This window comes from Necator americanus, chromosome II, assembly GCF_031761385.1.
Source record: "Necator americanus strain Aroian chromosome II, whole genome shotgun sequence".
Lineage (NCBI taxonomy): Eukaryota > Metazoa > Nematoda > Chromadorea > Rhabditida > Ancylostomatidae > Necator > Necator americanus.
The window spans coordinates 22,797,664-22,825,040 of record NC_087372.1 but is presented as its reverse complement, the minus strand read 5'-3'; the positions used below and the strand labels follow the sequence as shown (position 1 = coordinate 22,825,040).

The 27,377-nt window shown below is 42.1% G+C and overlaps 3 protein-coding genes across 6 annotated transcripts; 2 read left to right on the top strand and 1 right to left on the bottom strand.

Moving 5' to 3' along the window:
• Positions 1-1,285: 1,285 nt before the first annotated feature.
• RB195_019077 (uncharacterized protein) lies at positions 1,286-12,389 on the top strand (the record flags this gene model as incomplete). Its single annotated transcript, XM_064186775.1, has 15 exons — positions 1,286-1,364; positions 1,543-1,618; positions 1,669-1,779; positions 1,870-1,961; positions 5,690-5,865; positions 5,940-6,027; positions 6,100-6,167; positions 6,456-6,566; positions 10,910-11,005; positions 11,080-11,157; positions 11,242-11,318; positions 11,814-11,928; positions 11,987-12,088; positions 12,165-12,250; positions 12,338-12,389. The coding sequence occupies 15 exons, from the start codon at positions 1,286-1,288 to the stop codon at positions 12,387-12,389; spliced, it is 1,407 nt and encodes a 468-aa protein (XP_064042656.1).
• A 1,787-nt stretch (positions 12,390-14,176) lies between these two features.
• Positions 14,177-22,563, top strand: RB195_019076 (uncharacterized protein; the record flags this gene model as incomplete). Of its 3 annotated transcripts, none has more annotated exons than XM_064186774.1 (16): positions 14,177-14,187; positions 14,773-14,787; positions 14,834-14,903; positions 17,421-17,537; positions 17,764-17,847; positions 17,982-18,111; positions 19,259-19,347; positions 19,402-19,471; positions 19,541-19,605; positions 19,806-19,907; positions 19,963-20,092; positions 20,376-20,437; positions 20,497-20,577; positions 21,594-21,641; positions 22,052-22,140; positions 22,455-22,563. In XM_064186774.1, 16 exons carry the CDS (start codon positions 14,177-14,179, stop codon positions 22,561-22,563), a joined length of 1,272 nt encoding a protein of 423 aa, XP_064042654.1. The 3 variants fall into 3 exon arrangements, with proteins under 3 accessions (XP_064042654.1, XP_064042655.1, XP_013301383.2); XM_064186773.1 differs by having other exon boundaries at positions 14,702-14,773; XM_013445929.2 differs by lacking the exons at positions 14,177-14,187; positions 14,773-14,787 and having other exon boundaries at positions 14,826-14,903.
• Positions 22,564-22,577: 14 nt separating this feature from the next.
• RB195_019075 (uncharacterized protein) lies at positions 22,578-23,221 on the bottom strand (the record flags this gene model as incomplete). 2 transcript variants are annotated; one of them, XM_064186771.1, is made up of 2 exons in its annotated part: positions 22,578-22,623; positions 22,950-23,221. In XM_064186771.1, 2 exons carry the CDS (start codon positions 23,219-23,221, stop codon positions 22,578-22,580), a joined length of 318 nt encoding a protein of 105 aa, XP_064042652.1. The 2 variants fall into 2 exon arrangements, with proteins under 2 accessions (XP_064042652.1, XP_064042653.1); XM_064186772.1 differs by lacking the exon at positions 22,578-22,623 and having other exon boundaries at positions 22,946-23,221.
• Between the last annotated feature and the right edge of the window lie 4,156 nt (positions 23,222-27,377).

The window sequence follows — 27,377 nt, the reverse complement described above, 5'->3', positions numbered from 1 at the left end:
ATAGAGAGAGGCAGCTTGTTCGAAAAAGAGGGTTGTGATGTGCACGCCGACCTTTATCTGCAGAAACCAGCTCATTGGTCGATTCTGACGGAATATCAAGGATCTGTTTTGATTTTCCGTACTTCAGTTTCGTAGAGTTGGAAGCGTGACTCTTGTCATGGCGTTGAGTGCTGTAACGGTATTTACGTGACTATGGGATGGTCGATTTTATTATCATTCTTGCTCAATATTTCTTCCACACGTGAAATGTTAAGGAAGAGTGTAACAAAGAAAAAAGATGAATAATGCGCGTAATCGGGGCGCTGGGTCTATCCACAAACTGATATTCACCGCTTCAATCTATCTTATACCAGTGATTCCATCTTGTGCAAATTGTTTTTTTTTTTTGTTTCAGTGAAATACTTGAGTTAGATGTCAAATAGTGCTACCTAAGTATAAATTATAGAGCGGATTCCCGTAACATCAACTGCTGCATCTGCTGCCATCTCTTCATAGATTCTCAATGTTGTTTCACATGACGGCAGGGTATCTTCCGGGTTTAATGTTTAGTCATTGACATGATGCGGGTCGATCCAGTGAGGATAAACATAACAATCAAAGGAGGGAAATGTTACTCGCTGCACTGCATACAGATAGGCCGCGGCATCTGCTGCCCGGAATACGGATGGACCGCGTCTGCCACGTCACTTCGCCACCACCGCTCATGCAGGAGCGAATAAAATCGTCGGATTGACACTCTCAACAGAACTAATCGCTACCGTCCGAGCCTTTATCGTTCCGGTTGAGCCACTAGAGCAGTAAAAAATCCAGCGGTTGATGACATCACGTAGACGGCTTCCACGCGGACGCACTGGAGCGGCCAAGTGCACGTATCAGCTGCGCCCACCAGGCACCTCGGGCCGCAACTCGCGCTGTTCGTTACGGTGAGATCACGTCAATTAGGAGAAGTGCACTGTAATTGCGACAGGCAATTTTGTAGGATTAACTTCATAAAACTTCTCGTACTTTGTTGTCACAGTTTCATTTTGTAATTGATTTGTTGTGCACAATTTCTTCCAAAGTTATTATTCCATCACTCCCCGCTAAACTGGTTGTATCTGGTTATATCTGAGAAGGAAGTCTTCTTTTCTCTACTCGTCATTTCTGTGGCACGACCATTACGCATCGTTCTTCTGCAGATTTACTGCTTCTGTTGGTGCTCGTTTGTTTTTTTTAGATTTTATCCTCACACTTGCTGGGATTTTTTTTCCTATTGCAGACGTAGTGCTAGTATTTGTAATAGGAGATGCTAGCTGCTCGATTTCTTCGAATACCCGGAAGATTAATTAATAATGCTAATTTTCGTAGGATCCATTTATGTAGAGGTATGTACTTATATAACTATTCTTTGATTGTCTTTTTTTCTTAAAATCGGCATTAGGTTTCGTTAAATTGATGAACAACAACTGGAAAACTGAACTTATTCTCAAGGTTTCTGGCTTAGTCTCTTTCGGCACTGTTACTTGTCGTTTCCTCATTTTTCTAGAGTAACTTCATTTTTAGCCGCCTACCTTCCCATCATTCAGTTCAAACTTTCCGATATCGGTGAAGGAATAGCGGAAGTGCAAATAAAAGAATGGTAACTGTTCATTATTCCTGACTTTAAGAACCTTTAGGATTTCTTTTCAGGCATGTGAAGGTCGGTGATACAGTTTCGCAGTTTGACAACTTATGTGAGGTTCAAAGTGATAAAGCAGCCGTCACTATTACAAGTCGTTATGATGGTGTAATCAAGAAGTTGTGAGTGTTTTTGCTAGATACGCTTTATGTGTCGTACTATTTTTTTTTGCCCGCTCTCGTATCGTTATGTAGCTAGCACTGCACTTTCAGACATTTTAATGTAGATGATGTAGCTCGAGTGGGTCAACCTCTAGTCGAAATTGAAGTTGCAGAGGGAGTAACTGAAGAAGAAGCCGCGAAAGGTTTGCTCTCTCAATCTTTGTCATGATTTTTTTGCATTTGTTCTCTCTCTCTTATGTTAGGTTAGCCTACTCTTGTAGTTTCTTGGGCGATATAATCCTAACTATCGACCTGCTCGTCATAGATAGCTATCTTAAGTAGTTAGGAGCATCCATTAATTTCCCTAGGGATTCGGGGAATCTACTGAGAGGTTCTGCTGTAATTATGTCCTATCAAATTCCTGCAAATGCGGTAAATGGACTATTACTTCAAAATTCTTCTTACGTCTTGAAAAGGACGCTTCTGCGAAACAGATTTGTAAGGATCGGCTGATTTGGAACTGCGCAGATTAGTTGATATTTACTGTATTTGTTCATATATCTCCATGAGTTTCTGTTGTGGCCTAATACTTGATGCACTCTGACTTATGAGACATCACACACTAACTCTAGGGGAAAATTTCAGAATACAGTCTTCGTTGCCACAGAGATCATGTTTAGGCGGTGAGATGCATCTTCACCATTTTTTCTATCACATGAGGATGCCTAAGCTTTCATTGAAACGAGATAATTGAGATTTTCTGATTTTCTAGGATGAAAATAGTTCTTGTTTGTTGATGAAATGAGCCAAGCGACCTCCAACTGCAAGTATTGTTGATGTAGATACTTCATTGTCAATCACTTAGCATAGATATCTTCTCTTTGATGATGCATTTAAGAACTGTGATTAAAATAATGGGGTGAAGAGCTCCCCTTCTGCATATCCTTGTATCCAAAGTCTATTCATTCATTAAGACGACCAAAATAACACTGGCTAGTTGCCATGCATCAGATTAGCCGATATCCACAACGAACAAGAGGGTAAGCGATTTTTGAACATTGGACTTTCACTTCAAAGTCTAGCTTGTGTAAAGGGTTTAACACTGCATTACACTTAAGATGCTGTGGCGTTTCTCGTTGCATCCAGTGCAACGCTAGATACATACTGTTGTTTCTTCATCACGAGTATAACTGCACCTTAAAGGCAGCATACCACAAATCTGACGTGGTGAAGGAATCCGCGGAAAAATCTACAGTTAGGATTGTAGATTGCGGGATCAGAGGCGGTTGTGCTCATCTCTCCTTGATCGTCGTAAGAAACGGCATGAAAGACGACGTTTTTTTTTAAAGGATGTCAGTTGCAGCGCGCAACCCCTGTGCACGCCCGCAACCAAGCGCGATTGGTCGAAGATCACTCTTGTTTTCTCACCAGCCTCTTCAAATAAAACCAATAAGTAGGCTACTGGCTACCAATGAGTATGCTAGTAAGGGGACCGAAACGTATACACAGAGACGTGTTCTAACGTACCTTGCAAGAAATAAAGAGGTTCCCACGCCGTTTTTCGAGAGATAGAGGAGCGATTAGAGAGAGATGAGAGGAATCATTCCTATCTTGCAATCTGCGACTCCATCTCTAGCTTTTCCTGCAGATTCTCTCACCATCTCAGATTAGTGGTATGATGCCTTTGAAGGCATGTATCGCGAAATTTACGATGTTGAGATCTCTCCACGGATAGATAGGTACAGTGTAGCTCGAGAACATGATGCTGAATTCCCAGGGAATTCAAAATTCATAGTAAGTTCATTGTTTGATAATACAAACCTTGAGAGAGCCTTGCATTATCCTTGTTGCCTATGTTCTATCGCGTATTAAGTTATTATTGGGGTGACAGGATCTAACAAAGCTGCTTTCACACTTCTTTTCCTGGGATATTTGAGGGAATTGAGTGTGGTCACCCTCATTCTTGTGAACTATACTCCTACTCTTGTCTATTAACGGAGAGATCCTAAAATCGACGATTTCGTGACACGCTAATTTCAAGTAGCCGAATGTAATATTGAATGTTAGTGACAAAAATTAAAATAGGCAGTGGTTCATATTCAGAATAAGGAAATAAAATACCACCTAGTACTAATGACGCACGTTGATTTCGTAGCACTCTATTTGTATCAGCGATCGCATTATATTTTGTAGTAGTCTTAAAACACACCGACATTAGTGTTATGGGTACAGAGAATATGAGAATATGGTAAAGTAATGGTAGATCTCATAAATGAAATGTGGCACACAGCGTTCAGGACGGAATGTTCTTGCGAGACAAAATGGTTGAATGATGCGTGATTCCGATCACCGCTGAGAGTGTCCGATTGTCAATTGTTTTGTCGAGTGTTTAGTGTGAATTCTGAGAAAAGTTGTCTAGGACGCGATGAATAAATACAAAAAATTGAAATTTTGTACTTTCCATGTCTTTGCTTGATTCTTTATCGAACGATTTTGAGATGTCAACTTACTCTAATTTACAAGGACGGAATGAAATGAGAGAAGTTGCGATATTCCCTTTGAACTCCTTGCAAGTACAGCGTACATTATAGCTGCGGTTGAATAGTGCTGGAAATTCTCGTGCTCGCTGACAACAATTAGTCCGTATATTGGCGGAAGTGCAAGGCAGAAGCCACAGTCAGTCAGTACAAAGTCTGAAAATCTGTATGCATAAAGCAGAACGGTTTTTTTTTTGTATGTACATTCCGTATACAAATATCAGCAGTCACAATAAATCCAACCAAGGTTTGTGCAGAGACACTTTGAGAAGGGCACAGTTATACAGCACTTTTGTACGATGGTATTGATCCTTTCATTGTTTAGATCGATCTTGTTTATCTAAGACCACTTTTGCCTAGAAGCAGGAAAACCTTGCCACCGGGGGTTTTTGCATATGCTGATCACAAATGTGATTCAAAAAAACTTTGCACCTGACCATCGTTTTTTTAGAGATTTCAGATACTCATTACTATTTATGCCCTTTTTTATTAGTAAAACATCATCAGTCATCTAAGAATGTTTTACTAAGTTCAAGGCGTTGTGTGATGTACTCAAAATGCGAAGTAAATATGCTGTTTTTTCAAATTCTAGAACAAATAACAGTAATAAACTGGATGTGATAGAAGACCTTGCTCGCAACTGCTGATTTTCTCGACTTACTGGTTCTTCTCCATTTTCTGCGGAGACCTAGTAGAACTTTGCTAATAATCATAATATGGTTCAAATATCATACACATTTCATCTGAACTAAGTTTTTATCGGTTTATTAGAGTAATAAAAGAACTAGTAGCCAACTTGCAAGAGAATAATTTTGAAGTGGTCTCTATGCTACTTTTTGTTGGACCGGCACAACGTACGCTATATAATTTGTCGGAGAAACCTTAATTTCTGAAATGACACGTTTTTATGGAATCGAGCACGTTACCTTGCTAGACCTGAAATTCTTTTTTGGGTGGACTCAGTTCTTCCAAAAATGCTTCATTTGATTTCTGATACACTGAAGTAGCTCCATCACTTTTTAAAACTCTTGCTCTTTCGATACACTGTTCACCTGGCTCAATGACCTAAAATTATCCAAAGGCACAAATTTCAGTGATGTTGATACCAAAGATTGAGAAGATATTCTTTTTTTTGTGGTCTAGTGTTGAGATATTGTTTGGTAAAACAACGATCGCAATGCTCATGATCGATTTACAAGATTATTCGGTTGAAAATAATTTGAGGATCTGTCGTGCGGGCTGCTATAATACTTATGTATCTGTCGTCATTTCATCAACATTTGCTTAATGTGATGTGTTTAACATTAACATTCAGCAATGATTTTAGGACCTGCAGTAAAAATATCTGCTCTTTCGCCCATTGTCTTGCTCAAGATTTATCGTTTCTTTTACAGAAACTGCAGCAGACGTGATGAAGTCTGAGCCGGCTAAGACACCGCCAACTCCTCAAACGTCCGTGGAACCAGCCAAGATACCGCCAACTCCTTCAGCAACTGTTGAGGCGCAGCAAGTCACAGCCGGGAAAGTTCTAGCGACGCCAGCTGTTCGCAGAGTTGCAGTAGAAAACAAGGTTACTTCGATTTAGTTCTCTAAATCAGCTGCTAGCGAAGGCTTCTTCAGCTGCTTAACTTATTTGATTTCCAGGTAGATCTGAGGAATGTAAAAGGCACAGGCAAAGATGGTCGTGTGTTGAAAGAAGACGTCTTGAAGTTCCTCGGCCAAGTCACAGAAGGCAAGTCACATTCTGATAAAAGCCAATATTCTGCCATGAAGTTTTCCACATTTGGACACTTTTCTTTTATAGATTATTTCCCGGGCAGCACGAACATACGGTCATCACCAGCGTTTGACGCTCGCCCAGCACTGAAAGAGGTATACGACGTGAAGCACGGTGCAATTACGCAAGCTGTTGCCATCGAAGCGGTGCGGTGGAGAAAGCGGCTGGAATCGAGCTGGAACCATCGGGAACTTCAACGAAGTATGGAACAAGGAACGTCCTTCCTCGATTTTAGCCGCTTTTCTCCACCGCATTGCTTCAAGCGCAAGCGCTTATGAGACTGCACCGCCGTCATGTCGTTTTGGCTTCATTGTATGTTTTCTGCGACCACATGTTCTGTTCCCGTTCTTCGACATTTTTCACTAAAATGACCTCTTGTTCAGTATGCACCACTAAAAGAAGACCGCACTGTGCCTATTCGTGGTTACACACGCGCAATGATCAAAACGATGACGGATGCACTGAAAATACCGCATTTTGGATATGATGACGAGGCTAGTTAATAACTTTTTTCCATAACAACGGTAACATAATAACAGCTCATCTCAACTTTTTTTTGTGTGGTAGGAGTTCTAAGACAAGCTGTGCTTCTTTCTATCACCAAAATTTCTGCGAATCCTTTTTACTTTTCGATTATTTTCCTAAGATAATGTGATGAGAATAAGAAGATAGAATCCCAAGATAATTCCTTGAGAGAGGTAGTTTCAAACAGTATTTTTATGTCAGTAATTGATTCTTTCTCCACAATTCTTGCCACATTCAACGACGATGTCGATACATACAAAGTGTTTTGTGTTGGGTAACTCCTAATTAACTTCTTAAGGTAACTTGTGCGGCATACTTATAGTGCATACCAGTTAAATTCATCACCCCACGAATCGGGTGGTGCGGGTTTCAGGCGGGTAATGCCTATACGGGGTCGTAGATTGTGGGGAAGAGGGTGACGGTGAGGGAACACTCATTAATTTCAAACAGTTCGTATTTAACTGCATATATACATACATATACACATATACATACATTTAACTACATATTTAACTTTCGATAAACCTTCCGATGCATGATAAATTGATGCATTGATTTTTTATGAGCCATATAAAAGGTTGTTAATTGACTTTATTGGCCGCCTATTCAGGAAGTCGCATTCTTCAGATTCGCAATTTTAGAGCGACGAAATATCTCCATTACTAGACAGGTAGAACCCTTAGCCTACTTTTCGATCACAAACATATCGACTACACCAAATTCTCGATTTAGATTGGAGGAGCTTAGTAGTGACCGCTGTCTGATCGACCATGAGGACAAACGGTCTGGATAGTATTAAAATCACAAGAACCATCCGATTTATGATGCCAATTCTCGCGCAATCGAGTGACATTCTTTCAAGGATTCTTCCTAAAATTTTTGCAGTGAATCCAAAATAATTCTGGCGATTTTCGAGCCACCGTTTTAATTTACTGCACCGATATTTTAACGCCCTCTTCAAAACTGGCTCCGTCGTGCTTTTGCGTTCCATGGGCGCATAAAGGTATCAATACGTATGACTTCCTTTGATAGGAATGCATGACGATCGTGGTCGCGCTGTTTCGCCAACATGCCAATATATTCGTCACCGTAGTTTGTGCAATAGGTAGGGTATATTACACTTGATCTGTTGCATACTTGTACTGCCTATAGGGCATTTAATGCAGTTTTGTATTGCACAAATAGTGTCGAACTAGCTAGTGTTTCAAATTGTTCGTAGGTGCTTCTACCATCAAAACAACTGTCACAGCCTGCCTCAAGTATTTCTAGGATGACTGTGTTAGGAAGGTTTCAGCTTTATGAGAATGTGCTATCACTTTTGGAATTGGATCTTACCTTCTCTCATCGCATCCTATTTCTCTTGCGGTCGGTTCTGCGCAAGATCAGTTATGTTCTACATGAAGTTCGATATAGGTCCCTCGGTAAAGCCACTATTAGCAACAAATGGGAGTTGCAAGGATCACTCAGAGAGTCTGTTGATATAATTCCCATGTGTGTTCCTGAAACAGCAAGACGCCAACCTAATTGTGGATTTGAATTTTTTTTTCTCTTCTCATGTATTGCTGGCTAGCATTATATATTATACCAGTCTGAACGTCCGGCTAAAGCCGGACTTCAGACTTTCTGTGGTGTTTGCTTCGCTCGCCTTGACTGATCAACGGAAATTAATATTAGAGCCATTTTCTATGAAATAGGACTTCTGAGTCTCCAACAATCTTTATTCCTTTTTTATATTAGAACTAAAGGCGAAATATTTTATAGTTTTCGTTCTAAACGCGTCAGCTCTACATTTGGAGAACATTCGAACTTCAGCTTGGAACATTCCGTCGATACCAATACAATGTAGACACAATTGGAAAGTATTACTCGAAATTTGGGTTATCCTCCTGTTTCCCTCCAAGAGTTATCAATGAACTATGTTTAAGCACAAAATGACGTGAAAGACTTTATACAACTGATAAAGATAACGTTCTACGTCAGATCACATAAACAGCGTGCTACTATTTAAGCAGCTGTTTGAACGTGTATATCCAGTTTCTGAGGAACAGCGGAGCCGAGTAGGTGGAGCGCAACGCCGAAAGTGGTTACAACTATAAAACTTTTACAACGTCCCTAGCTTTACGACGCCGGCACACCAACTCGACGCCATTGGACCCGTCACACCCCCTTCTAAAGGTATCTATCATCGGTGCACCAACTCTACGCCATTGGACCCGTCGCACCCCCTTCTATAGGTATTTGGGGCCGGTGGACCCGTCGCACCCCCTTCTATAGCAATCCGACGCTGTGGACCCGTCGCACCTCCTATAGGTATCCGACGTCGTGGGACCCGTCGCACCCCCTTCTAAGGCTATCTGGCGCCGATGGACCCGTCGCACCCCCTTCTAAGGCTATCTGGCGCCGATGGACCCGTCGCACCCCCTTCTAAGGCTATCTGGCGCCGATGGACCCGTCGCACCCCCTCCTAAAGCTATCTGGCGCCGATGGACCCGTCGCACCCCCTCCTAAGGCTATCTGGCGCCGATGGACCCGTCGCACCCCCTTCTAAGGCTATCTGGCGCCGATGGACCCGTCGCACCCCTTCTTATAGGTATCCGACGTCTTGGACCCGTCGCCCCCTTCTAAGGCTATCTGGCGCCGATGACCCGTCCCCCCCTCAACTAAGGCTATCTGGCGCCGAAAGACCCGTTGAACCACTTCCACGTTTTCTGGCGCCGATGGACCCGTCGCACCCCTTCTAAGGCTTCTGTCCTTCTATAGGTATCCGACGTCTTGGACCCGTCGCACCCCCTTCTAAGGCTAACTGGCGCCGTTGGACCCTTGCCCCCCCTTCTAAAGGCTATCTGGCGCCGATGGACCCCCCTTCTAAGCTATCCTATAGGCACCAAACGACATGATACCTCGCGACCCCTTCTATAGGTATCCGACGTCTTGGACCCGTCGCACCTCATTTTATAGCTTCCTAGCTTCGAGGCATTAACTCGACGCCGGTGGACCCGTCGCACCCCTCATTTTGAATTTCGTGACTGACACACACACACACACACACACAGACACACGTGACAGAATAAGCCCGTTATTATATAGTAGATATTTATGTATATAATGGATTTCTAATTTCTCAGTTGATGGTTGTGGTTCCCACCTTAGCTACAGTAGAGTCAAAAGGACATGAAGCACGCACAGTACGGTTGCGTAGGCGGTTGCATCCCAATCGCTACGGTGGGGCGTAAGGATAGAGTAAGGAACCCTGCTACCATCGTTCATTGCTGCAGTTCGGGATGGTCCACCATGTCCATGTCGTGCTACCTGCTGCATGTCGTTTTGATGCGACTGTATTTAGTTCATTGCCAAAATTGAAACACTTGTTTTAGAACTTCGTCCTTCGTCCTTGGTGCAACGATAATTGCTTTGCCATTTTGTAAAGATCGCCATCAGGAACAGTATGCACCAAACGAAATGATATCGCGACCCTGGTAGCATAAACATCTTCGTTTACTTTTTTTTTTTTTTTTTTTTTTTAAAAAAAAACTTTTTTTTTTTTTTTTCCCCGGGGGAGAAAAGTTTTTTGGGTGGTTGGGGAAAAAAAGACAATGGGAAAAAGAGAAAAGAGAAAAAATCATTGACTCTGGCTCGGAAGATTGTGCTTTATAATTGATACAACATCGGAAAATCTGCAACAAGGCAGAAATCGAGATATTGCCAACCCAACTGGGAAAAGTCGAGAGGATAGTTACCTTCCTGCTCCGCTTATACATCCGATGAAGTGAGCTCTGCTATTAGACGTTGTCGAGGATAGCAAGCTTAGACAGTTTTGTTTTGGTTGTCGAAGTCCCACCAAAAGATTTGAAACATCAACTAGTTCTTAAAACGAAAAGGATGGATCAAAATTGTCTAGAAGCATTTTGAGTAACGGTTGAAAATCCCAAGATGAATAGCAAAGAAAAATGGCTCTCGGTCACGAAGGAACTCGCGTCATGTCTTGGACGGCTTTCTAATTTGAAAGCGACATCCGAATTATTCTCCCGATCAGCTAGCGGTCACTACTGCGCTCCCCCAAGGTAGGCACTTGGTCGACTTGCTATTTTAATGATCGAGATTGTAGGGCGAACGTGACTTGCCGAAACTCAATAAACTCAGTTAACAACCTCGTACACAGCTCATTAAAATTCAGTACGTTTTTTTTTTTCAACGCCAGCACTTCCCATATTAATGCAGCTGATACAAGACTATTTAATTATGAACATAAATTGTAGATTTACAAGCATTGCTGTTTATTACTTTACTTTGCGTTTCACTTCTTCTCTTAAAGGTTTGCGCGGATAGGCTTATTTCTATTCGGAACGAACTCAAAGAAATGGCATCCGAACGAGGAGTCAAACTAAGTTATATGCCTTTCTTTATCAAGGTTTGATTATTCAAAACGTTTTTAAGAATGCATAGTTGTCTAAAATGGTTCTGTCATTGCAAGTAGTTTTAAAGGCTGCTTCACTGGCACTTCTCGAGTTCCCATCGCTGAACGCATTCGTTGATGAAAAACTAGAAAATGTCATCCACAAGGTGAACCTTTGCTAACGCTTTACTATTTTCTCTTCTGGATCTCATTGGTTATTCAGAAACAACTTGAGAGATTAATTCATTTAGGCATCCCATAACATCTGCCTTGCTATGGATACCCCAGGTGGTCTCGTTGTTCCTAATATAAAGAACTGCGAGCAGAGGTTGGGCCTTTCTATTGTTTATGTTTATCGTTCGATTGTAATTCAAATTCTGTACGCTAACATCTTTGCAGCAGTTACTAATTGTACAATTTGGGAGAAACTCTAATTTAGTCGCCCAGTAATGTTTTTTATCTGTGTCCCTCGTTAGTTTTCACCGGGTAGACTAAGAAGTCGTTCATGAATGTTTACTTGTACTGTTGTGTTATCTTTGAAGTCTTTAGTAGAATTTAAAGTCCTATTCATTTAAATTATTAGTTGTTCTACTGTCACAGAGGACTCGTTGCTGCTCTTGAGCTGGATTTCAATTTTTTATCGACGTACCTATGATCGAACGTTGAATTGTTCACATCAACTGCAAAGTTGTTCTCTTCTCACATGCAGATATGCAGATTCACTTTGTATTATACATTTGGAGATCACAGTCTTAATATCTATATTTTGGTCTCAAGAGTTGTGATATTCTTCCTCTGGTGCCATTCATCTCATTTCCTTAAGGTCTATCTTCGAAATCGCTACAGAACTCCAAAGACTCCAGGAAGATGGAAAACGCGAAAAAATTTCACGTGAGGATCTTCTTGGTGGGACTTTCACTATCAGCAATATCGGAACGGTACATATTACTTGCAGTTGTGAGCTACTTGCTTTCTCTATTGCCATCAGTTTTTCAGATCGGTGGGACTTACGTTAGCCCTGTTATTTTCCCTCCCCAAGTTGCTATTGGTGCTTTAGGCAAAATCGAAAAGCTCCCTCGATATGATAAGCACGATAATGTGAGCGGGTTTAAAGGAAGCACTACTTTCAATTAGTGTTAGTGAGTGAGTAATAAGTAACTATTTCTAGTTTCAGCTTGTACCTACGAACATATTCAAAGTTTCATGGGCTGCGGACCACCGCGTGGTTGATGGTGCTACCATGGCACGTTTCAGTAACAGGTTAGAGCTTCTGCATGAACTGTATCCGGTTTTTGAATGACTTACTGCTCTCTGTTTGTTTCGATTCACTTGTTCTTTTTTGTTTAGGTGGAAATTCTACTTGGAACACCCTTCTGCAATGCTCGTTCAGATGAAATAATGCTGAAGCACTTGGTTGAACGTTGTTTAGAGATAGCAGATTTTAGATGCTTGCAAATACAATCGATTGTAACAGTAGGGTTCCATAATGTCTTTTCCTTTTTGCGTACATAAGCTTCCGGTTTTGAAGCAAGGAAAACAGACTTCGAGTCTTTTTGGGTGTTCGTGTTGTTTCAACAATGTTGAATTTGCAGATTTGACCATAGAGGCGTAACATACGGCTTTTATTGTTGACAAAACGCCATAATTCTCCGGTTGCAAGAATTCTAATCACATATCTGATACAGCTCAGCTCAGCTTGATGTACTATACATATATGTATTGAATGAACGTTTTTTGATATTTGCTTCACTTACTCCATTTTGAAAGTAAAAATCCGTGAAGAAAAGTGCTTCCTTGTAGCCATCTTGTTATATAAACCAATAAAATAACAAAAGGATTTTTTTTTTAGGCTCAGTAAACTTGTCTTCTTGGGATTCTCTATACGCCAATTGCAAATGCGGTGAAAGATTTAAGGACAGTTCATCACGAAATTGATGTAGTACTCCAACCCCACGACTCAGATATCCTCAGCAACCCATTCGTTGGTTTTACATTGTTTACCAACTGATTTCGTAGGAAAGAACCGAAGAAGAACTTAAGAACCGTCTTTCATTTATTAGCATTTAATTAAAGAGCTAGAGAGATGAAGGAAGCTTGAAGAACTCCAAAACCCATCTCTCTTAGACTCTATGCTCATAAACCGTTTTTTTGCGATGGTATCAGTTGCATTTTGTCAGCAATCAGTTTTTGTCAATAAGTGATTAGTTGCTAACATCCAACAAAACATCCTAATTTCCAAAAGTAATTTCAATTTTTAGTCTTTGTTTGCTTCACTTATTCCATTTTGAAGATAGAAATCCGTAAAGAAAAGTGCTTCCTCGTAGCTATCTTGATATATAAACCAATAAACAAATTTCTAATGACCTGTCGACTTTCTTCTCAACTATGTACTAGTGTTTTTTTTTAATGTAGATCCTTTAGAACATCTACATCTCTAAAAGAGTCATACAACAGACTTGCGAAATGCAGCAATTGCCAGCTGGTTAACTGATTTCAAGGTATTGATAGACGACGGCATCGTTGTCTATGCCCATTCCTCGCCTTCTATAGTCGTACTGGTTGTTCAGATCAAATAGTCGGGTAAAAACAACTCGGTGCAGCTGCGGAAGCGATCAGTTTTTGACCGCTCTCATCTGAATGCGGCGCGTGCACAAGGATATCTCGTTTCGTCTCGTAGCGAGGTCTTCCACGCAAGCTGAACTCGTTTTCCTTGGATTTGCATACCACCTCAATTTCGTGATACGCTACCTCTAAACGATTGTACGAATTTGTTGTTGTCTGTGCGCTATCTTCTTAGGTTCGGTGAAACCTTGCCTTCTGGAGTTTCTAAATGTTCTGGTAAGGATAATCCGCTAAAAATATGACTTTAATAATTTATTGAGTTTTTGTCACCTACCTTTTTTCCAAAGCCGCAGCTTCGGAATCCCAATAACACCGAAATACTGAAAATGACTGGAAGTAATGGTCTAAATTGAGAAAGCAGATGTGTTACTATCCTGAGAGGAAAGAAGTATGGTGATATTGCAACTTATCGATTGTCAAATTGAAGCAAGAGCCAAGATTGTTAGCAAACTTTATTACAGCTAACGATTCGGCGTTGTCACCTTCGTCAGGGACTGGAAAGACAGATCATTTGTAATATATCCTCTTAAATGCCTCATCCTCCACAAGTCATCATTCCCTACGATGCTACATCGGTAATCGAAAACAGAAAACCCAAATCACAGTGTTTATTTTAGTATCCGCGTTGCGGTGATATGAGCGGACCTTCGCGAGATGAAATCGCTCAGCTAATACCAATTAGGATGCAGCCCGCAGACCCTTAGATCGAAATCCGCAAAGGGTTTGATACAGACCCACCTCGTTGGTCATGGCTATGCACTTTTCCTTCCTTATCATTTTTGACTTTTGGCGTTTATCGTTCATTTTACATATGATTACTTCCAGACCTTATGCAGATCTTCTTATCGGTGTCAGCGCTACACACAAACCAAAAAATAACAGAGGAAAAAACTGACTTGACAGATAGCCGAGTATATAAAAGATGTGGAAATCAAAATTATAAAATATTATTTTGGCCTGTTGTACTGTCCCGAATGCACATAAAACACTATATAATTCTCCCGCACAGAGCTACTGTTTTCGCGGATATTTTCGTCAAATTTGGTGTGGTTGTGAGCGAAACTATCTACATTCTATTCAACGCTTTAGTTGTGCTATTGGTTCTTCCAAGTTAGGCGACGTTTGCTACCTCGTAACTCTCGTTTCTAACCAGTTTAAAGGGTTGCAGAAATAAGGTAAGAATAATTCCACTATCAGTCAGTGCAATATTTTCATGTTCAGATCAATGCGGGAGTTCACAGTAGGACCGCCGGGAATTTCCGAAGGGACGGTGAAAGTCGTTGTGAAATTGGTGAGCTATGGTGTAGAGTGTGGTGGTGTAGTGGGGGCACTCAGTGGCGGCCTTATTTCTGGAAGCAAATAACTAAATCAGTCGGGGCTCTAAGACCTAAACATTAGTCCTATAGGGTCTGTGCAAGCTAAAGTTACTAAGGGTAAAAGTAAGATAGATAGTTCAGAAGTAAGGGGCCACTGAGCGCCCACTCCCAACTACATTTTCCCAAGCTATGTAAGTGAAGAGAAGTAAACTTATCGTTTTGCGCTTCTGGCGGAGAAAAGAGTTGGGAGGCACCCAGGAAGGTCGCAACGGCAACCTAAGGTCATGGCCGCCTCTTCATTGGCAATTCATGATTAGCAATACTTTCTATAAATTCTTCCTTGGGCTTAGAAATTACGAAGAGTTAAGAAAGTAGCAGCTGTTTTCCATTTAGCAAATGAATGCTGGATTCGTGTTGATTCGAGCTTATATACGGCGATTTTAGAGAATATTTGACAAAGACCACACGAAATCATTCATTTGAGTATGCGTTTGGCTATTTGCGAGCTACATAACTCACGCAGTTGCATTGCGGATTTTATCCAGTAATACTGCATCAAGGTGCTGATGTTCACGACATCGCCAGAGTTCATCATAAATTGTTGAAATACTCAGAGGGAGCGTGGAACCATTTTAACAGCTCTCCGTTTCGCTACGCTGAACTGCCGGATAAAGGTTGACCTGAGGTACTCGAGTCACTCGGTGTCGGTAGGCAGTTCAAGCACAAGTTCTCGCGGGATATGGAACAGGGACGAATGTCTGGGTTCTATGCGAGCTGCGAGCTGTAGATCGAGGTTTGGCTTCTCGATCTACGTAGATCCTCTAAGACTAATGCGCAGGCGTAGGGCCCCGACTGATTGAGTTATTTAGGATAACGGATAATATAGAGGATAAATCAAATAAATCTAGGATTTATTTATTTACTTCCAGAAATAAGAGCGGGGTTGAGTGATAGTACTGCCATATCGATCGATCGTGTCCATGGCGAATTTAAAAAGGTATTGATTGACTGTCCGTTTGATTGGCTAGCCGTGTTTTTTTGCATACATATACACAGAGTTTTTTTTTCCTTTACTTGTTTGTGTAGAAAAGAAAACAAAATGGAATGGTTCGGAATTCCTTTATGCATCTCATTAGGTACTGGTCCTAGATTGCAAACCGAGCTATCTCTAGTTACGCTGGAAGTTGTGGTATGTGCTTTCCACAGAATCTTTGCGTTTGTTCGTACGAGATATTCTAGAACACGCCATCTTTGTAGTCGCTCAGCAGCCTATTCTTCGGTTTTACTTGAATTGGCTGCTAAGGAGAATTCATCAGTTTTCTGCCGCTCTCACGTGGATTCGGAGGCTGCAGAAAGGTGGCGCGTTCCAGTTTACCTCATAAGAACGAGCGCTGTATCCTACCCCGTTTTTAGAATAATTAGAAGAAAGTGGGCGCGGCCACGCTCATATTTTTAATCTACGGCAGGCTAATCGTAACCACACACACACTTCTATTTCTCATAAGGTTTCCACGCTACTTCAATTTCGTGATACGCTGCACATAAGAACGAGGCCACGCAACATTGACCACTTGAGAGAATGCAGCACTATAGCTGTTGCAAGAAATGTCCAGTGACGAGATTACCGAAAGAGTGATGACTGAGGTACGGTCGTTTTCAGTGGTTGGGAGGACACTTGGAAAAAGGAAAAAAACATAAGATAACTGGTACGTTTGGGCAACGATGATGAAACGAGCGAATGTTAATCTAAAATCAAGTATAGTATAGTCAAAACGATGTGAAGTAAGGTGCAGTTGCGTATTTGGCTGCGCTGGAAGCGGCGCGGTGGTACGTGGAGGCTAGCGTCGAGGAGGGACCTTTGCTGGCGCCATCCATCGTTGCAGTTCGCCATGGTCCCACCTCGATTCCAGCTGCCATTCCCACGTCGCCGCTTCGAGCGCAGCCGCTTACGCAACTGCACCATGCTCCATGTCGTTTTTACCTGAGTATAGGTGGGGTTGCGATTTTTGGGCTGCGCTCCGTGCTGCTCTGTCTGAGTGAGACAATCAGCGATAAATTTCCTTAATTTGCCATCAGTAATGTTACACAGTGACGTAGAAGTCTGATCTGTATACAGTCTTTCAACTCATTTAAAGGGATTCCACTGTATCTAATCGTAAATCAAAACTTTTTGATAGGGTTTCGAGGTATTTTCACTAAAATCGTTCGGTCAAATCTGTTCCAGAGTCACTACACAACAAATCAAGATTTTTCAACGCGTCTGTAATGCATTTTGAAAACCATTTTGATCGTTCCTAATGCAATCAGTTGAAAGAATATGGTTTTCCTAATTGGTTTGAGAGATGTATTTGAGAAAAGAAATATCGCGTACATGGATGCAGCAGTCTCTTTCCTGATTATTACACTCCTAATGTTTTTAAAGATTTAAGAAAGGAGTTCTGATGCTGTAATTCTTTTGAATAAAGTGGATATGTTCATGTTCATTTCTTTAGGGAAATATAACTGAGGAGAAAGTGGATGTGATCTGTGTTAGTGTTGGGAGCACGTTGGAACATTCGAGGCCTGTTTGGAACGCACTGGCTAAAGCTTGTGGAACAGGCTCTTACAAGGTTGCTTAGTTGTTTCTGCTCTGTGCTGGCCGTTCAATAGGTCTGAGTCAGGAGGCTAGGTCTGCTATCTCTCACCACCATTCTGTTTGTGTGGCAGTATGTTGAAAACGTGGAGATATGCAGGATCAATTTATTTTTCCGGACACAGATTAGTCGCTCTTTTCTTCTCTTCTCTTTCTTCTTCAACATTTCTCGTATTACGGCATTCATGCAATTATGGTTCTAGTCTGCCTATGAAAATGCGCGAGGAAGCCTTACCAGTTGGCTGAGTCGAGGAGAAATTCTTGTCGTAGATACATCAAAATCAAAGGTTCGAATTTTAATTCTAGGGAGAAACTAGAAACATTCCTCACATCTCTGGCGAAATATGTCATCTAGGACCTTCTATTTTTTTTCTGGTTTCATTAATTACGCGTTCATCGTATTCCAATACGTGATTTGCAGTTGTCAGCGAATTATGTTTTTCTCGTCGTTCATCCTGACGTGTATCATCTTGAGCACGCGTACAGAAACATATTTCGAGAAGCTGCATCTCGTGGGTGCAAGTCCGTAGCAGTTCCTGGACTAGGATGTGGTTTGTTTTTCTGCTCCTCAAATATGTAGTCGGGTTATGAAGTGCTATGCAGTTCCGTAAGCGCAGCGGCTAGGATCGAGGAGGACTCTTGCTAGCATCATTCTTCGCTGCTGATCGTGATGGTCCCAACTAAGCCCCAACAGCCAGCTCCACCAGCCAGCTCCCTGTGTTTCATGTCGTCTTGACCTTACTATATGCTTACATGAATTGCCACACTTAGAGACACTGGGTATTTTCCCAATGTTTTTCGCCTACTGAGCATGTGAAGACCATCGCCTTCCACTCTGCTGACATTCTTGAAAGCCTTAGAATCCCACCAGAAAGGAAGTTAGCATTCCACTTTTGGTTCACATTGGTTCTCATGAAAAAAGGAACTCAACGTACCCATTTCGTTGTTTTTCTCACACTATAGTAGGGTCAAGGCGACATGAAACACGTACGCAATTGCGTACAGGTCTTCTCTCGAGGCGCTTCGGTGGAGCGTAGCGGCTAGGAGCGTGGTGAAGCCCTTGCTGGCACCAGCCACCGCTGCAGTTTGCGACGGTACCAGCTCTATTCCAACTGCTGCGTCTACCGCGCCGTTTCTAGCGCTTACGCAAATGCACCGCAACTACACTCGTGATCCATGTCATGTGACATTCATGTGACTCGAATATAACTTCTCCTCATATATAGTAGGGCCCAAACGATATGAAGCACAGGGTAGTTCCGCAAGCGGCTGCGCTCGAAGCAGTGCGGTGGAGCGTAGCGGTTAGGATCGAGTGGAGACCCACAGCCCGCCCCACAGTTGCAGTCCGCAATGGTCCCTCCTCGATTCCAACCGTTATCTCCACTGCGTTGCTTGGAGTGCAGCCGCTTACGCAACTGCACCGTGCTTCATGTTTTGACCCGACTATAATTTAGCGTAGAATGGAAGATCTCATCTATTTGGTACGTGTGTCTGTGCTTCTACAGAGCTCTTTTTGTTTTTGGATAATTGCTTGAAATGGTTTATTTTATTAGAAGCTGTGGAATTATTTCGCTATTTATTCCTTTGTGCTTAAAAAAACTTCCACGCCATACAGTCACCGCAGCGTCATTTCAACTTTGGTTATTGTGACTTTGAACCGATGAAACAGCTGTGATAGTTTTATCACCGTTTGTTTAGGACTTATTGGTAACAGTGCACATGCTAGCTGTTTGAAAGCTTGTGAAGTTCTTCATCAAACCGCTATTGAAACTCTTGGCAGCATTCAGGTACAGTTTTGATCTGTATGGAAGTTGAATTCTATTACAAAACATGTTTTATAGCTAGTTGTTTTCATTGATGTGAAAGAGAATGTGGTGCAACAATTTATTGCGCAGATGCAAGCTAAATTTGGTAGGTGATCATCATTATCAGTTCGTAAACAGGAGAAACAACCAAAGTTTTCTTTTGATTGAATTCTAGAGAGCATGAGCAGTGCGAATGAACGTGGAAGTGACTTCGAAAGTTTCGCGAAGCCGCCTACCAATGTAAGTGCAGTTGTTGTGGTTACAAATATCTCTTTTTCTCCTTTTATCTCTTTTTTCAACCGAGGAAAAAAGGAAAAAATTCTTTTTTGCTTAAGTGAGTAAGTATGTGCGTAAGTTCCCGGAAGTGATTAACGCATATTCCTAATCCTACTTTTGCATGGTTTTGTTCTATGAAAGTGTGCTAGCATTTGCTTTTTTAGCTTCTAGAAGACGACTGTGTTATTTGTTTGTGTCCGTTGTTTGAATCTGGTGAGGTGTCTGAGCTGCCCTGCGCACATCAGTTTCACAAATCCTGTTTGGAGGTAAGTATTATCATTTCTAGTACTCCACATTTTCTTCAGATATGCTGCGTTATAGGAGTTTTTGAGAAATCCGAGCACGAAAAAAAGATGTCCTCTGTGTCTACGGTACTTGGAACTACCGCTGGGTAACCAACCCTCTGAGGCCCGGATGAGTATCACGAAAGTCAAACATATCAAATTGCCAGGTATAATGCAAAAATTTCGTTGCATCAAGATCGGTTCAAATTTGCAACGCTTCAAATAACAAGAAAGAAAGAAAAGAAGTAGATATACAAGCTTAACGGCATAACGACACGCACGTGCTTTTTCTAAATGTTCCGCCTCCTACACTGCACCATTATGAATCGGATTTAGTGCATCTGGCGAAATGGTGAGTAATGAGGAAGTTTCTCATGAGGATGTGGTTTAGAACTCTCATTTCTTGCATGAGGAGCGTCACCATTATTTTCAAAATATTCTGTTTTTAAGGTCACGAAGACTGTGGTTTTGTTTATGAGATCACTTATAATGTTCCGAATGGAATCCAAGATGTGGGTGCTGAGCACTAGCCTGACTTCTTAACCTAATCCCATCTTTTATTCCTTTGCAGGAAACCCATATAAGGCCAGGGAAACCGTACAAAGGAACGTTCAGAAGGGCGTATGTACCAGGAACCTCAGAGGGTACCAAGGTGTTTTTGCATAGAACTTCTGCTTTTTTCTCTAATTTTTCCGATGTTTATGTATTTCCTAAATCGCGTATTATTCAAAATGTTGTTTGGGAAAACGCACTACTACTATTTTCAAGAAATTAACCGTTTGGTCACGTGAACGCATGAACGGAGTGTATCACCATGTTCAGTGACCATGGCTTGCTATATAAATTGCGGAAATTTTCGTTTCTGCGCACGCTTGCAGAGTGGCGGGAGAGAATGCAAATTATAGCTGAAAAGAGATTATATAGGTTGACGGAAATGCGTCGACACGACAAATGTGAGCGTTAAAAGATAAGGAGTGGAGTGCTTTTCCACAGCGTGATAATGGGAGGATGAGGATATTAAATATTGCCACTCTGAATAATTCCAAGTAATAATGCGCTTTGTTCTTGAAATTATGATAACGCCAAGTTCAGAACAGCTGGCCTCTGCGAACTTTACAGAATGAAGGATGTTTGAACTGGATGGGTGAACAAGGAAAGGTAGCTTTCTTGTATGCAGTGTTAGTGTTAGTGTCAATCTCCTGTAATATTGGAAGTCAATATTAATCTTATTCCGTTCCGTGAATAGACCCACTTTTCCTACTTCTTCTGTTCAGTTTCTTTTGTGTGGTTTTTGCCAATCAGTTTGCAATATAAAAGAAATATCGAATGCAGTCTTGATTAATCCTGAAACACATTCAGAACGAATTTACTGAAGCAATGAAAACGATCGTGATCTGTATGAATTAACAATCGAAGTAAGCAGATATGACCTTTGCAGGCACAGAAACACGAAGGATAGGAACTTTATTGGAAATTCATAAAGATTGGTTTTGGCAATCGCTATAATCGCCCGCAGCAGCATCTCAAGACGTTTTTCTAGAAAAAGCTGAATATTAGATTTTGGATATTTCTCTTTGATAGACTGTTGATCTAGGATTCTGTGCAACAGTGACATTGATGCTACCATCTGATAATGGGCTGATTCATGTCTCTACAGCACTAATTTAGGTACTGCGGTTGCTGAAATTTGCGTTTGATCGACGTTTAATATTCACGGTGAGTGTCATTTGCTAGCTAAATTCTCATAGGTATTTCGTTACTTTCTTCTCTACTTTGTTCATGCGCTATTCTTCTTCCTGTATTTGTCGCACTCTTGGGCTTGAAAATGCATGGCCGCAGGATCTTTTTCCAATTTGACCTCCATTAAATTGTTCAGCGAGATCTTCAACAAAATGTCTGAACCTTTTTTCTCGTACAAAGTTTAAAATGGGTTGAACTAAGTTGTAGTACACGAGGCTTGAAAATACCGCACACCTCTCATCCACTTTTTCTTCATTTCCTTATCTTCACAGCTTCTCTGTAATCATTTTATCTACTTTTTTTTAGTTTGCCCGTAGTGGTAGTATTATGCTCCTCTTACATTTTCTGCACATATTTTGGCACTATCATGGTTGAAAACTATTCAGGTTGGAGATTCGTTGACAACTGGTGCAAAAAACACTGTAGTGTGGAATAACATTCATCACAAGACTAACATAAGCGGAGGACCATTACAGTTAGTAGAATTTTCTTGCCACAACATCATCACTTAAACACTTAAAGGCATCATTCCACGAATCTGGGGTGGTACGGGATTCAGGCGGGTAATGCCTACACGGGGTCGTAGGTTGTGGTTGTGGTGAAGAGGGTACTTCATCTCTCCCTGTATCAGTGTAAACGGACGACTCCGGAACGAACGGAATCACCCTCTTCCCCACAGTCTACTACGTGAGGTGATGCCTTTAAAGCTTGAATTTAATTTGTTGGAGCAGGTGGAGTTCATACATACGTTGTCATACGTTATGATATTTTCCGGACTAATCTCTTCAGCTATGGGTACCCGGACCCTGATTACCTTAGCAGAGTGAAGGAAGATTTAAGTGCCATGGGAGTAACCGAAGATATGGTTCCGGATGATATGGACATTTCATTCAGTTAACTGCAGCAGTTCTGTCAACCAATAAATGATATAGTATCAACATTTTTTGCTTTTGAGCTTCTACAATAAAGTGAAAGCTTATGTTGCTGCAATATACAGTTGGTGATGTACGGAATATTGTACTTTTACTAGGATGAAGTACAATCTGATTCCTTCATGAGGTATTGAGTTCAGAAATAAGTCATGAGCGTTTTTTTTCCAATGTGAAAAAACGCACTTAGAAATGAGAATTATTTCCAACGTTGCACAGCATTCGATAGAGAATTCCTGATATTGATTTCATTGTTTTCTTTCTTTCCAGACCACTCAGATTTCACTATATCAGTCCAGAGCTTCGGTGAGGTGGCATCTTCCAGCTTGAATCCGGCAAACTCCTCAGAACTTACTGAACCAATCGATGTGCTGGTCTCCTTAGCATATGAACAAAGTAGCGAAGACAATGTTCTGTAGCCACTTTCGATAGCAGTGCAAGATGTTGATGTCTTCCATTTTTCATCCCCTGCCACAGCACATGGGTTCTCCGTACAATTCCCGTGGGTTTAAGCCTCTCCGTTACCGTAAACGGTGCTGCCCAAGTCTCCAATTCGTACATCATGATGGGGCGGATAGGCTGACTCGCAGCTTGACTTCGTCGATGATGTTGGTCGAGCACAGGCATTTCGTTGATGGGTTAAATGCAGAAGTGGTCCTAGCGCATCTTTGCTGAATGCCTTTCTTGTAGCTGCCGTTGTTCTTCAGCACACAGCCAGGCAATAGAACTCATCCACGAGTTCGATCGGTTGTCCGTCCAGCCTTATTCTCTTTCGAGGTCTCGAAGAGATCAACATCTACTTGCATTTATCAGGGCGCAGACGTAGTCTATAGGCTGCAGACAGTTTCGATACAAAGTTGACAACATGTTGAAGTTTCGTACAATAACCGTAACAATGGTGAGCATACTGTTAACTAATTTTGTAGCGTTCTTTGTTTTGGAGGAAATATGAAGAAAGAAATCTTCACTCAACTTATGACAATTCGGTGGACCGGTGTATGATCCGTTTTCGACGTCGAAATTCCATGTTTTAGAGGCAGCATACCACGAATCTGGGGTGGTACGGATTTCAGGTGGAGTATCGATATACGGGATCGTAGATCATGAAGATCAGGTGGTCCCGCTCATCTCCCTGAATCGCTGCAAGCAGCCGGCCCCTGAATGCTGTTTTGTACGATGCCTTCTATTGCAGCGCGCCACTCTTGCACGCATAGCATCCCTTACTGCCTATCGGGGCAGTCCGAAATGATTTTCGAGGAATCGCAGGGCGGAGGCGGCGCAAGAGCTGGAGCGTTGCAATAGATGGCGTCGTCGGTGTATACACCTTTATAAACCTCAAACGATTTTGAATTGGAATCGAATGCTTTAACGCATAACGCAACGCAACGCGTGTGATTGATCAACACTAAATGCCACTTCATAGCGGAGCGTAACCGGGCTTGAACGCTGACGGCTTACTGGTATAATCCGACGAGCATCTTGATTTTACAGTGGTTGGATATGATGATTTCAGCAACCTCTGGATTGAGCAAAAAGCCACGAGCGCATTCTTTAAGTGAAAAATACACATAGAAATGGGGTTTTTCAAAAATGTTGCACGCCATTCGAAGGAGAATTCTCCACTCTGCAATCCCTCTCCATTCTTCTTTTCGAATTCTATTTTTTTCTTTCGAATTCCTGCGTTTTTGCAAACACTAAAGTGTAGTATCGAGAGGACAAAATAGAGCATTTTCGACACCGTCTTTTTTCCTTTGCATTTACTCCGACGGCAAGGCCCCATGGTTGAGATTGATGCTTCGTATAGAGAAAGAGCAATGCTCAAAAGTAGCTCTAGCCATTTGTCTTCGTAAGCTAAAGGCACCATACCACGAATCTGAGGTGGTGCAGATTTCAGGTGGAGTATGCGTATACGAGGTCGTGGATTATGGAGACAGGGGTGGTTCCGCTCATTTCTCTCTGCATCACTGCAAACAGCCGCCTCCAGAATGTTGTTTTGTACGACGCCATCTATTGCAACGCTCCAGCTCTTGCGCCGCCTTTGCCCTGCGATTCCTCGAAAATCATTTCGGACTGCCCCGATAGGCAGTAAGGGGCGCTATGCGTGCAAGAGTGGCGCGCTGCAATAGAAGGCATCGTACAAAACAGCATTCAGGGGCCAGCTGCTTGCAGCGATTCAGGAAGACGAGCGGAACCACCTGGTCTTTCTTTCTTCATATTTCCTCCAAAACAAAGAACGCTACAAAATTAGTTAACAGTATGCTCACCATTGTTACGGTTATTGTACTTCAACATGTTGTCAACTTTGTATCGAAACTGTCTGCAGCCTACAGGCTACGTCTGCGCCCTGATAAATGCAAACAGATGTTGATCTCTTCGAGACCTCGAACGAGAATCAGGCTGGACGGACAACCGATCGAACTCGTGGATGAGTTCTATTGCCTAGCTGTGTGCTGAAGAACAACGGCAGCTACGAGAAAGGCATTCAGCAAAGATGCGCTAAGACCACTTCTGCATTTAACCCATCAACGAAATCAAAGAGGTTTCGAGTCAGGTAGGAAGATCGATGACTAAGGACTTATCTGGCCTGTTGTGTTTCTAGCATTTCCAAGCTCATCTACCTTTTTTCTGAACCATTAGCGCGCTTCGCAAACTGTAATGCATTCGTGAACCACACAAATGAAACCAAAAAGTTCCGGTTGATGATGATTTTGGAACTTCGGTTAAAGGCATCACTCCACGAATCTGAGTTGGCACGGATTTCAAGTGGAGTATTCGTATACGGGATGGGAGACTATAGAAAGGGGGGTGGTTCCGTTCATTTCTTCCTAATTGCCGTAAAAAACGGACCGGAAGATATGGCTTCAGGCGTTCTGGTGCACTTTTTTCTACAGGGAGTTCGACTGGAGCGCGCCAGCCTTGTGCGGCGCCGCATCTTCCGGGCCGTTTTTTACGGCAATTAGGAAGAAATGGACGGAATCACCTACACCACTTCAGATTCGTGGGGTGATGACTTTAAACGAAACACTCGACAGATGATGTGCTCAATTTTTTATGACACTATCCATTGAGGCACTCACACATCCAACACTGAGAGTGCGATGTTATAGGCAGTAAGTTTCTATGGATTATTTCACTTGCCATGATAGGCTCCAAAGTCAGTTCCATCTATTACAGTTTGGAATCACGATGCGGAGTTATCCTTTTGTTCTTCTGCGGCCAAGTTTTTTTTTTACATTTCAGTCGTCAGTAGTGAGCTAATGAAGGCCGTGATCTTCCTCTGTATTGCTGCAAGTCCTTTTGAAATGTTTCAACTTCCTTCTTGTCGTGTGGTAATGTCAGTGGGTGCTCGATTTCTAGAGCCTGATATACTGATATGATATAAATTCTCTTCTTCTGTATAAATTCTACTGATATAAATTCCCTCATCTGCAGTGGATTTGTTTGAATTGGTCTTTTGTCATAATCGTGCTGAGGTGGGCGATGACCGGTTAGTTGCCACGATCTTCAAAGGATAGTTATATTCTAATATCATGGATGACACTCAGGAGGGATATTTCCTCTGGTATCTTTCCGTCAGTTCGATGGCGCCGCACCTAATTTTCTTCACCTCACAGAGAATCGTCTCAGCAGAAGCGGTCTTGAATAGCTTATTCGTTCAGATATATTAATTTAAGAGTTAGAGTATAGATTTCGGATGACATTTAAGAGGAGTGTCCTGAGAAACGAGTTAATCGAATGTTTTTCAGTTATTTTAAGGATACAGAAGGGTTGTTAAAGTTAGTAAAAGAGAAGAGACCCCAGCTAAATTAGTAGATAACAACTTGAACAACCACTGTAAAGGCACGAAAAGAGCGATGTACTGAAGGCGTGAATTAGATAAGAACGTCCTGAAAATCCAACCCCTTTCAAGATATCTGGAACTTCTAACTCTTCTATTTCCTGAGTATTGCCCATGTTCGACTGTCTTTGAATCTCGGCATGTTGAAACGTAGTTTTAACTGATTTCCTTGAGCTGTAGCCAAGATTGTTATTGATCGTCGTTATTAAACAACAGCTAACATTTCGGCGTTATCGCCTTCGTCAGAGACTGGAAAATTCAAAGCCATTAGTGATTTATCCTCTCAAGCGCCTCGTCACCCTACAGAAAGCACCCAAACGGTAAGCAAACTCAAACAGCAACACATAGGCTAGTACTTACCTCATTAGCTACACTCGTTAACTCAGCAGACCACCACGTACCACAACTACGAGTCACAAGGGTTTTATATAGGGACCTCACGGCCCGCCCCGTAGATCAAAACCCGCATAGGTCTTGATACGGGGATAACTCGTTTGTGATCGCAATGCACTCATCCTTCTTGTTCATTTTTGGACTTTTGGCGGTTATCCAAAAGGCCTCTAGCGTTCTGCGTGCTGTGATTTCGGACTCGTAGGATAATATACGAACTTCTACCTCTACTTCGGAGTTTGGATGACATATTCTACGGTGTGCTCCAAGTGGGATGAAGGTTTTTGATTTTGCGAGTCCATCTAGATGCTCCTTGACCCTAATACACAATGGGCGTCCCGTTTCCCCTATATAATCGTCACCGCACAACCTGCACGTGATACGATACACCACTCCCGATATCATGCAATCACCCTCTCTGCCATACGGGCAAACCACGCAGCTGGGAGTTGTGCAGAGTCGATCATACACCAGCTGACCCTTGAGGTTTGCTGGAGGTATTTCCACAACCCTCACGTCATTCCTTAGACCCGCTTTTCGTAGACAGCCCCACAG